Raw genomic sequence first — 10,811 nt, 5'->3', positions numbered from 1 at the left:
TTATGCTACCTTTGTGATTTTGGGACCTTCTGAGTTCTTCAGCATGAAACTGATCTAACGGTGCACTTTGCTGTGTAAGCCGCCTGCTGTCAAATTTCAACATATACAAAATATTAAAATGAATAAATATCTATTTTTCCAAACTGTTGTATTAGAATTTATTTACTGCCCCTAATTCATTTTAGATACAGTTATTGAATATTATTATTTACATGGGCTAAATATACCATTAATGAAATCTTGTTGTATTACGTTTCATATTTTAATGGGGATATAATTTATTACAGCAGACAGTTATGTGAGCAAACAACGTTTGAACATCAACCGTAACAAGATCAAACTGAAATTCACGGCTTTTTAACACTTCTTTGTACAGATTTGAAGGCTGCTTATTGGATCAATACAAGTAAGCGTCATATTATGCGACTATGCATTACTTTACAGAGAGTTTACGACTTTACGTTTAAGACTAGTTAAGTCTTGCCTTAAGAACAGGTGGTGCAACCAAATTAAGCACTGACTTGGTTACAAACTAACTAGTAGTTACTAAGTCCTTAGTGTGAACTTTATGTCTCAACTTAAGCGAGGCCTTATGCACAGCTGGTGCAACCCTACCCTGGTCACCATTCACTTGCACTGAATGGAACAATAAAGCTGAGATATTCTTCTAAAAATCCTCATTTGAGTTCTGCAGAAGACAAAGTCATACATATCTAGGATGGCATGAGGGTGAGTAAATGATGAGAGAATTTTCATTTTTGGGCAAACTATCCCTTTAAGTAATGAAATTACACTACTAGTCTGTAGTTTGGACACACCTACTTATTCTTTTTTTATTATTCCTACTTTCCACATTTTATTATAATGTCATTGACACAAAAATATGTTGTCTACAAAACAAATTTTAAGCATTTAAGCAAAAGCATTTAGAAGAATATTTGTTAAGGTCCTATGAAGCATAAATTAGTTTTCATGTTTGTTTAACTAGACAAAGAAGCAATTACAACACTGACACATTGGCTGTGTTTCATTTTCGAAGGCTGCGTGCTAGGTAGGACACGTCCTTTGAAGGCTGCAGTATACCGAAAGTCCTCCTTTAAACAAGTCTCGTTTAAAGGAGACGGCCTTCGTAAGACAAACGGAAACAGAACTAACATGGTTGCTATGACATCACGACACTCTTTAACAAGCACAAGCGCTTTGAGTGAGAAAGGAACAGTCCCTCTGGAAGGGAATGTATGAGGTAAATTTTAGGAAAGTTATAATGATGTAAAGAGAAAAGAAAATAGATTTTACAGGTGTACTTTTAGTCTAATACTTTATTTTAATTATATATTAATATAGTTATACATATTATTTACTCTGCACCCATCTACTGAGGTACTTCAACTTGGGAATTAACATTACTTGCATTTGAACATCATATTTACGGGCAAATTGGTGGTTCAAGACATTTCCAATGAAGCAAAGAACTGTGGGTTGTGAGTGCCCACGAAGGGATACACCTCATGCATCCTCCGAATTCCCGTGAAAGAAGGTCGCATTTGAAGGCTGCATTCGAAGCCTTTTCTGAAACGAGACAGCCTCGATGACGTATGCGGCCGAGAAATGCGACCTCCGGAGGACACAGCCTTCCAAACGAGACACAGCCATTGTTGGGACATTCTGTTCTTCTAGTAATGATCCAAACTGTACCACCTCCACTATGGACAGACAGCTCACAGATCAAAGTTCTCCTCATAGAAAATAATGCTCTACAGTGTTGACATACAGTATACTAAATGAATTGAACACATTCCATCCAATCCATTAGAAATCTTATAAACCACAAACTTTATTGACAAAGATATCGGGAGAAGATTTCTTTTCAGCATCCAGTCTCTACTGGAGTCTTTTATAAATATTTCTGCTACGCAATAAAATAGATCTAGAAGCTGCTGTAACATTACATTACGGTCTTTCACTGAGCTATTTCACATATAAACCTCAAAGAGCTTGACATGATACAAAGTTGTAAAGACATTTTCAAAAAGAGATTGACAATACACAAAACATCCATTGCGAATGTCTACAACAGTATAGGAAGGCAAAAACAAGAAGTACCCGTTGGCTGACAGGCAGCATACACAAAAAAATAGACATACTGGCTTCAGGAAGCTTATGTATCCAGAGTCCGCTGGTAAGGTAAACTTTGACACATTATTGTGGTTGTTGGTCTGGGTGGGGTGTGACAGAATTAAGAGTCCCTACAAAGGTAAGAGGTAACCTGGGTTGGCTTGCTTGCGTTCCTGAGCAGGGACCACTGCCTCTCTTATTTTGAGGGGTATGTGGCAGTCCGATTCACTGAGAGCTGGGTAATGCTGTCGGTAACATAAGAAGGATAAGGCCAAACCGAGGAGAGATCCCACCAACACATCTGGAAAAGAATGGGAGATGAAGAAATGGTTAATGATTCAAAACTATACATATCAATAGGGCTATGACGATGTCATGCCTTCTGCTGTGACATGAGCAGAGGTTTGTTGGGATGATGCAATCATGTTGGCCTGATCTTATACAATCTTGTACAATCTTTATCTTATACAATTTTATTTCTAACACTAATTCCTCCTAGAGCTTTCAAGCTACATACACCACATTTAGCATAGACCTTCAGACTGTTCTGACTAAAGGCTAATTTATGCTTACTGGGTGAACATGCTTCACTTATTTTGCCTACAAATTATGATGAAATGCAGTGACGTTTTTGTTCTTCCAATGTGTTCGTTTGGTGATATTTCTCCTGTTTGCGCACATCTTGGCTGGTCAAAGAGCGATGATGATTGGTTAAAACTAATCGTGGGTGGTATTTGGACGTAACGTTTTTATTTACAAGCGTGCGGGCCAGCTGAGGAGTTGATACCTAGGTTACTGTCCTTAAAATGGAAAACTTTGAAGCCTGTCTCTCAGAGATTGTGCAGAAGTATACTTTTTTATATGATTTGCCACACAAACTCCACAAAGACAGCATGGCCATGACAAGAGTGGAAAGAGGTTGGAATTTTTATGAACTCAGATCAAATAACTTGTCGCCAAAAGTGGAAGGGGGCTCTGTGACAAGTTTAATAAAGCAAAGAAGTGATGCAGTGCTACGGAGAGAAAAACCTGCATTATTGTCATTACTTCCATGCCTGAAACAATACGTTAAAAAGTGATGTCACACTCAATGGACTAATTTTTAAAATGATGCTGCGCGTAGTATAAACGCCAGCTTAATTTGCCCTAGGGTGCTTTAGTTCTTCCAGGAGAAAAAAGTTAGTCTTCTTCCATAGTATAAATCAGGCTTTAGCATGCTATATCTTTTCTAACTGATCAGACTGAAGGTTTTCCTTTAACAGACAATCAAAAATCCCATTGACTTCCATTGAAATTTCTAACACTAGCTCCAATAAAGCTTTCAAGCAATATCAACCAAACATGGCACAGACCTTCAGACTACTCGGATTCGGACTGCTATATATTTTCTAACTGATCTGACCCGCAGTGTATAATCAAATGTCCCAAAATTCCCATAGACTTCCATTGACTAAATGTTCAAAGTCTGTCTGGAATTGAAACTCCAACTGTCTAACTGTCAATCAATCTTTCAATCAATCAACCACCTAGGAATGCCTCCGCAACAGCCAATAATGCCATAGCAACTGCCTAGCAACCACCTAGCAACCAGTCAGACTGATAGCAGGCCTGTGCAAACGTTGAGCTTTTAAAACTATTTTAAACTTTCAGACAACTCTTTGTCAAGCCAACATCAAAGTTTTCTTTACAAACTTTCCTTCTTTAGTTGTAGATTTATTTTGTCCAGGGCTGTAGTTCGACAGTTTTGCAGTTACAACAAATGTTAACTCAATTGCATGTGCATGATCATTTTCGCCTACGAGGAGCAACAAAGAACATCTACAAGGAGTCCGATGGCTGCTTTGCTGAACTTTAGCGGGCTGCATCGCGGTAATGTTCCTGGCACAATCGCACATCATTCTGTCTGGAAAAAGAGACCGGCACAAACTAATTATATCATAGATTATTACTGTTTGCCCTCAAAGTCTGTGACAATGTTCTTGCTCGATTTCCAGAGAAAGAGCTTAAACAGTGGTGCTTTTAACTCAGAAACCGAGGATTCAGAATGTTTCTGAGATTTAGAGAAACACCATAGTGGCTAGCGGGATGCATTTCCACCAGGGTGTAGCAGAAGCATGATGTATTATAATAATAAAAATATATCACTATATCTAAGCTTTTAAAGTATGATATAATATAAAAATAATAGAAGTAAATAATATAAATTTTATCTAAAATAAAAACAAAACCATTTTGACTGCATTCTTCCATATGCTAAGAAAATGTAATTTATGCTAATTAATCTTTTATTTCACTACCACCAGTTCTAACAACTAAAAAAGTAAATGTAAAGCCCTTATTTGGTCCCATGTTTAAAAAAATAAACAAACAAATAAAAAACAGCTGCTAATAATCTAACCATATTACTTTCCCTATATGTCATCCTGGACAATTTACACCAGTGTAATATTATTCCTAGAGAACAAAAGCAAGGTAAAGGTTTTCACCTTGCCAGTGATGTTTGTAGTCACATGTTCTAGAAAGAGCAATCATTATGGCGAAGAGTAGGGGGGTGAGGAAGGCACACAACCTCCAGGCTTTGCCTCGGCCCACTGGGCTAAAACAGTGCAGCTTCCCTGCCACGTACAGGGCAGTGAAACCCAGACCAGCAAACGCGACTATGAAAAGAGAAACATTTGGTTACAATCTCAGATGGCTGAACTTTCCTCTGGCAAAGTCATTGCTAAATTAAAGAAGCTCTTACAGGAAGAGTGTCCACTAGGGAAGCTCTTCCTGCCTTCCATTACAACATCCAGGTCACCGCTACAGTGAAGCTCCGGGTTCATTTGGCCATCCGGGAAACAACGGTAAAAGAAATCTGGTCGTGGCCTGGCAGGGAGGAAGAAATGAAGTTTAATAGGAAAAGGAACTGGGCCTGGGGGTGTCTAGTCCTCTGTTCGGTCTGTTCAAGAAATTAAGTGAAATGACTGGATCATCGATAAGAATGTATGAGCTTGGTGAGCAAAACAGGCTTTTTACTAGGGAATGTATTAACAGCATGAATTAATGAGCTTATCAAGAGCTTCATACAGTAAACATACATAAATATTAAATTAACAAAGAATAAATAATTGAATTTGATCCATAAATCAACAATATAAGACTTGATTGCACAATCTTTGCTTTTGGACACTGCTCAATACGATAAATCAAACCAGATGATGAAATGTTATTTTTTATTTATAGCGTGATTTTATGGGTACAAACAAAAGCAAACAACATTACACATACAACAATTTTGTTATTATTGAAGCGGCATCTTTTAGTGGACAGTACTGCCTGCATAGCCACTTATTTGGTGCACCTAGTGCAAAATTCAGACAAAGCGAACACTAGAATAAGAATTGGGTTTCATCACTCACCTGCCCACAGCTAGCTTGATTGCATTAGTGAAAACTCCATTTAACACCAGGGTCAAAGTCACAGCTGTGTCACATAAAAGACATATAGAGACTTCTATTAGCTTGAAATGACAATCAAGATAATGAGATCATCATCCGATACCACTGTACATTATCTCTTTACAGACTTTAATCAACACAGCTATATTGTTTATAATTTTGTTTATAACCAATACTGGGAGGCTATTTTAAATTTAAAAAAAAGATATGCCAATATGTGAGTCATTTGGACTTAGGGCTGAACGATTAATCGAAATAAAATTGAAATCACGATGACATAGTATGATTATCAAACTGCAAAGGCTGCGGTTTAATAGTAAAAAAAAAAAAAAAAAGTCTGCATGTGCTTCTCACTGTTCTAACTGTATGTGCGCAGCTCTGTTCTCAGTAGTGTATTACACATACTCAAAGCACACGTGAGGATGAGTAAGTGCGTCATATTTACAGCGCTCCAGATTCACTGAATGCACATTTGTGTAATCCCGAATATTCTTGGCTGCTAAAAGTTACTATAGAACTCTTTAGTAAAGGGATAGTTAACCTAAAAATGAAAATTCTCTTGTCATTTACTCACCCCCATACCATCCAAGATGGGGTATTTCTTCTACAGAAAACAAAGATTTGTAGAAGAATATCTCAGCTCCGTAGGTCAACTACAATGCAAGTACGACTCCAGTGAATAAATTCATGTCTTCAGAAGCAATATGATAAGTGTGGGTGAGAAACAGATCACCTTTGACCAGCCCTGACCAGGTGGCGGCGATATGCATGAAGAATGGGAATCGCCAAAAAAACAAAAGAATGTGAACATGGAGATTTATAGTAAAAATAAAAAGGACTTAAATATTGATCTGTTTCTCACCCACACCTATCATATTGCTTCTGAAGACATGGATTAAACCACTGGATTTGTAAGTATTACTTTTATGCTGCCTTTGTGCTTTTTGAAGCTTCAAAGTTTTGCTCACCATTTCTTTTTTTTTCTCACCATTCACTCGAATTATATTGATCTACACAGCTGAAATTTTCTACAAAAAAATCTTCATTTGTGTTCTGCAGAAGAAAAAGTCACACATCTGGGATGGCATGAGGGTGAGTAAATGATGAGAGAATTTTAATTTTTGGCTGAACTATTCCTTTAACTGCTATGAAGGCAAGATCAAATCAAACACAATGATTTCTTCAAAATGTACAATTAGTACAGTAAGTCTGATTAGTAAATATAAAATGATCTAAATATAATACTGCATATGAACTATTTTTCTGATTGTCATGCAGATGTTTTTCTTAAAGAGGAAAGAGTAGTTAAACTTTGTCTGGGCTTACCCAAGGATGCCTCTTTGATATCTTTGTTACCCTTTTCAGCTTGTTTCAAGAAGGAAAAGAAGAAAATAACCACTAACGGAGTAAAAAGGGCGATTGCCTGCATAAAGAGAAACATTCAAATTAGATGCACCTTACACATCATCTCACACCCCTTCATGACATATTTAAATGTTGTTTCATGCTCGAGTATCCAGAACAATGAGCTAACTTACAAACATGAGGCGGGTAGGAACAAGGTCCTTTTTGACAGGATGGAACTTATAGAGCCAGAGCTCCTCAGGTTGGATCTCACGACTGAAAGGAGGCAGCTTCTCTGTTACGCTGCAAGAACATAACAACAGCTTGAGAGAACAATCCGCATAATCCATGACAAACAGGTGCAACTCAAAAGACTGGAAAATCTTCCCACGTAACTGATAAGAGAAATTGACTGTTGCTTTGCATGGGCGGCTTGTTCACCAATAGAACAAAAGCCTGGTAGAACTGGTTATGAATGAGGAGGTTATTGGTTAGGGTTATTTCTGATCATAATACAAGCAGAAAGTGTACTTACAGAAATAGGCCTAAAAGTAACAGACGTACAACAACTTCAGCAATGAAGCCAGTATCAAAACTCTTCCTCATCTTTGGTGCAGGTTTGTCATTGGAGACAGCTCCACCTAAAACCTGAAAGAAGATTATGAAAGAATAAAACATTAAAAACACTGAATTAAATATATTTTTGAATCTAGCCAGGAACAATCAATATCAACCCCTAAGTGTTCACCATCAGTTGGATTTTTAACACCAACAGCCTGACACCAGCAGGAAAATAAGATGAGAAATGTGACTGTCACGTCAGCAGGATACGTTGTTAGTATTGTAAACCCAATATAACAAGAAAAGAAACCGAAAGAAACTGGTGTTATTCAAAATAAGGACTGAACATCACACTCGTCACGCCTGCAGCACGGAAGTAAGAACTGATATTTCAAAGTGAGATAAACAGAGCACCACTGGAAAACTAGCCACGTGAAATATTTATTATTGATTTGTTATTAGTCTGAGCTGCTGCCGCCAACAGCCGCGCGACCCTCAGCGGCGCATCTGTGATATATTTGCTTACGAACATTTCCGCAAACACGACATCGCACATCCTCCGTCTTTTGTCTGCAACGCGAAGTTGAATACAGACCTTCGGATTCTTTCCTTTTTCGCTTAAAACGACGCCTCGCCGGCTGTTGAGAGCAGCCACCGGACCAGAATTTTGTGATGTCTTTCATATATAATTCACATGTCCAGCAGCAACTGATCGCGGTACAAAACAGCGATGAAAAAACCCGACGAGCCAATGCATACTGGCATTAACACGTCATATAGTTCTATCAGGGATGTCCGAATCGTGAGCGACTCGTTCTTTTTGATTGGTTCTTTTTAAATGATTCGATCGAACCGAGTCCCGTGAAGTTGGGGAGTGAAAAAACTGTGACGAGTGACACGTTGGAAACATAATGCAACGCTTGACAAAACTAGGCAACTTAATTTTAAAAAAAAAAAAGGGTATAAAACGGACTTATTCACAGCGCTATCTTTACATTTTGACGGGATAGACGTACTAAGCTTTGAAAGATAGACTACATCTCTTCAATGTGTACTAGATTGTTGTTAAAGGTATAGTTTACCCAAAAATTTAAATTTAAGATGTGCATGACTCCTTCATCTGCTGAACACAAACGAAGATTTTCTTTGAAGAATATCTCTTCTCTGTTGGTCTATTCAGTGCAAGTAAATGGTGGCCAGAACTTTGAAGCCCCAAAAAGCACATGAAGACAGCTTAAAAGTAATCCAAGGGGGCTTGGGTAGCTCAGTGGTAAAAGACGCTGGCTACCACCCCTGGAGTTCGCTAGCTCGAATCCCAGGGTGTGCTGAGTGACTCCAGCCAGGTCTCCTAAGCAACCAAATTGGCCCGGTTGCTAGGGAGGGTAGAGTCACATGGGGTAACCTCCTCATGGTGGCTATAATGTGGTTCGTTTTCAGTGGGGCGCGTGGTGAGTTGAGCGTGGTTGCCGCGGTGGATGGTGTGAAGCCTCCACACCCGCTATGTCTCCGTGGCAACGCGCTCAAGTCACGTGATAAGATGCGCGGGTTGATGGTCTCAGACGCGGAGGCAACTGAGATTCGTCCTCTGCCACCCAGACCAAGGCGAATAACTACGCTACCACGAGGACTTAAATGTGCATTGTGAATTGGGTATTCCAAATTGGGAGAAAAAGGGGAGAAAAAAAAAAAGTAATCCATATGACTCTAGTGGTTTAATCCATGTCATCAGAAGTGATATGATAGGTGTGGGTGAGAAACAGATTAATATTTATGTCCTTTTTTTACTATAAATTCTCCCTGCCCGCTAAGTGGCGATATGCATGAAGAATGCAAATCACCAAAAACAAAAGGAGAAGATTGTGAAAATGGAGATTTGTAGTTAGAAAAAGGACTTTGATATTGATCTGTTTTTACCCACACATATCACTTCTGATATAAATTTAACCACTGGAGTTGTATGGATTACTTTTATGCTGCCTTTGTATGCTTTTTGAACTTTCCAAGTTCTGGCCAACTTTCACTTGCATTTGATGGACCTACAGAAATCTTCATCTAAAATTCTTCATTTGTGTTCTGCAGAAGAAAGTAACATCTGAGATGACATGAGGGTGAGTAAATGAGAGAATTTTCATTTTTGGATGAACTATGACATTGAAAGGATCGTTTTGTTCATTCTGCTGATGAGAATTAAAAAAAATAAAATAAAATAAAAAATAAAAAATTTCTGCAGACTAAACGCTGCAGAAAACATTAGGGGTTTTCAAACTGGGGTCTTCTATGGACAGCCATAGTTTTAAACCATAATGTTTTTTTTTTTTTTTTAAATAAATAAAAAAATATGCATGTCATTTCATATAATATGAAGAAAAAACAAAACTTATTTGGAAAAAAATATGGGTTTGTACCTCAATATTTTCTTTGAAGCTGCTTTAAAAAATATTTATTGTGAAAAGTGCTATACAAATACATTTGAACTGAAAAGTTTCTCCATGTTGGTTATGGCATATTACATTAATAGAAAAAAGACAAAAATGTTAAATTACTAAAAGGATTTATTATCCACATAAAATGTAATAATTAATTTAGCTGTAGCACAATGGCACTATAAATCCAGTTATTTTAATTTTGCAAACATGTCCTAATAATATCATGTTTACTATTTTTCTCACAGGGGGTCCCTCACAAGGGCATAATCATAACTGGTGGTCCTTGACTTTAAAAAGTTTGAAAACCCCTGATCTAGGATACAGTGCATGTCACTAAAGAGTCTGTAAGTCCCTCCCAGCCTCGTTTTCATTAACGTCAGAAACAAAAAATGATGCTACAGTGGTCTATTCCGTTTATGTGAGACTTAAATGAATCTATGAATCATTTTCGAATTGACTTATTGAAAGGATCTGTTCGAACGAACCGATTCACTGAAATGAACCGGACTTCTCTTCACTCCAATTCTTTGAAACAAGCGCTCTCTAGAGGCTATCACACGTATTACAAGTCCCAACCCTCAACAGCTTTTGCACATGTAAATTTTCTTCAGCCAATGAAAACTCAAGTTTTCCAGATAATTTCCATATTCTTCCATAGCTTCTTGCCAAACATGTAACAACGCCAAATACGCTGAACTCAATTCAAATTGGAATTCGAATTCAAAGGAAACGGTTACACTTGAACATTCATTACAGTTTATTGAAGTCAAACCAGGCAAGTCTGAAAATGTTTAAATCTGTGGAATGTCGCTTAAAAGTACTCTCAGAATAAATTATGAATTCTAAAGAAATACATCTCAAAAGTTGGTCAAATAAAATACAATAAATGTACAAAATAGTTCTACGTTCACAAACATTCAGAAGC

At 37.7% G+C, this 10,811-nt stretch overlaps 1 protein-coding gene across 3 annotated transcripts; it reads right to left on the bottom strand.

The window, feature by feature from the left end:
• Positions 1 to 804: 804 nt before the first annotated feature.
• Positions 805 to 8,252, bottom strand: LOC127432854 (phospholipid phosphatase 5-like). Of its 3 annotated transcripts, none has more exons than XM_051684317.1 (8): positions 7,991 to 8,252; positions 7,435 to 7,547; positions 7,094 to 7,202; positions 6,882 to 6,978; positions 5,517 to 5,580; positions 4,859 to 4,983; positions 4,602 to 4,772; positions 805 to 2,416 (listed from the first exon to the last, which is right to left on the bottom strand). In XM_051684317.1, the coding sequence occupies exons 1-8, from the start codon at positions 8,141 to 8,143 to the stop codon at positions 2,247 to 2,249; spliced, it is 1,002 nt and encodes a 333-aa protein (XP_051540277.1). In that variant the 5' UTR covers positions 8,144 to 8,252; the 3' UTR covers positions 805 to 2,246. The 3 variants fall into 3 exon arrangements, with proteins under 3 accessions (XP_051540277.1, XP_051540279.1, XP_051540278.1); XM_051684319.1 differs by having other exon boundaries at positions 8,056 to 8,203; XM_051684318.1 differs by lacking the exon at positions 7,991 to 8,252 and adding an exon at positions 7,648 to 7,984.
• Positions 8,253 to 10,811: the final 2,559 nt, after the last annotated feature.

Source organism: Myxocyprinus asiaticus, chromosome 42 (genome assembly GCF_019703515.2).
Source record: "Myxocyprinus asiaticus isolate MX2 ecotype Aquarium Trade chromosome 42, UBuf_Myxa_2, whole genome shotgun sequence".
Lineage (NCBI taxonomy): Eukaryota > Metazoa > Chordata > Actinopteri > Cypriniformes > Catostomidae > Myxocyprinus > Myxocyprinus asiaticus.
Note: the sequence above shows the minus strand (reverse complement) of the source record. Positions and strands in the feature narration are given on the sequence as shown.

Excerpts from the sequence above, each read along its gene's own strand:
- LOC127432854 (XM_051684317.1), bottom strand. The coding sequence starts at position 8,143 with ATGAAAGACATCACAAAATTCTGGTCCGGTGGCTGCTCTCAACAGCCG. Across the intron at positions 6,979-7,093 it reads TTCCTACCCGCCTCATGTTT|GCAATCGCCCTTTTTACTCC; the intron begins GTAAGTTAGCTC and ends CTCTTTATGCAG. Across the intron at positions 5,581-6,881 it reads TATCAAAGAGGCATCCTTGG|CTGTGACTTTGACCCTGGTG; the intron begins GTAAGCCCAGAC and ends TATGTGACACAG.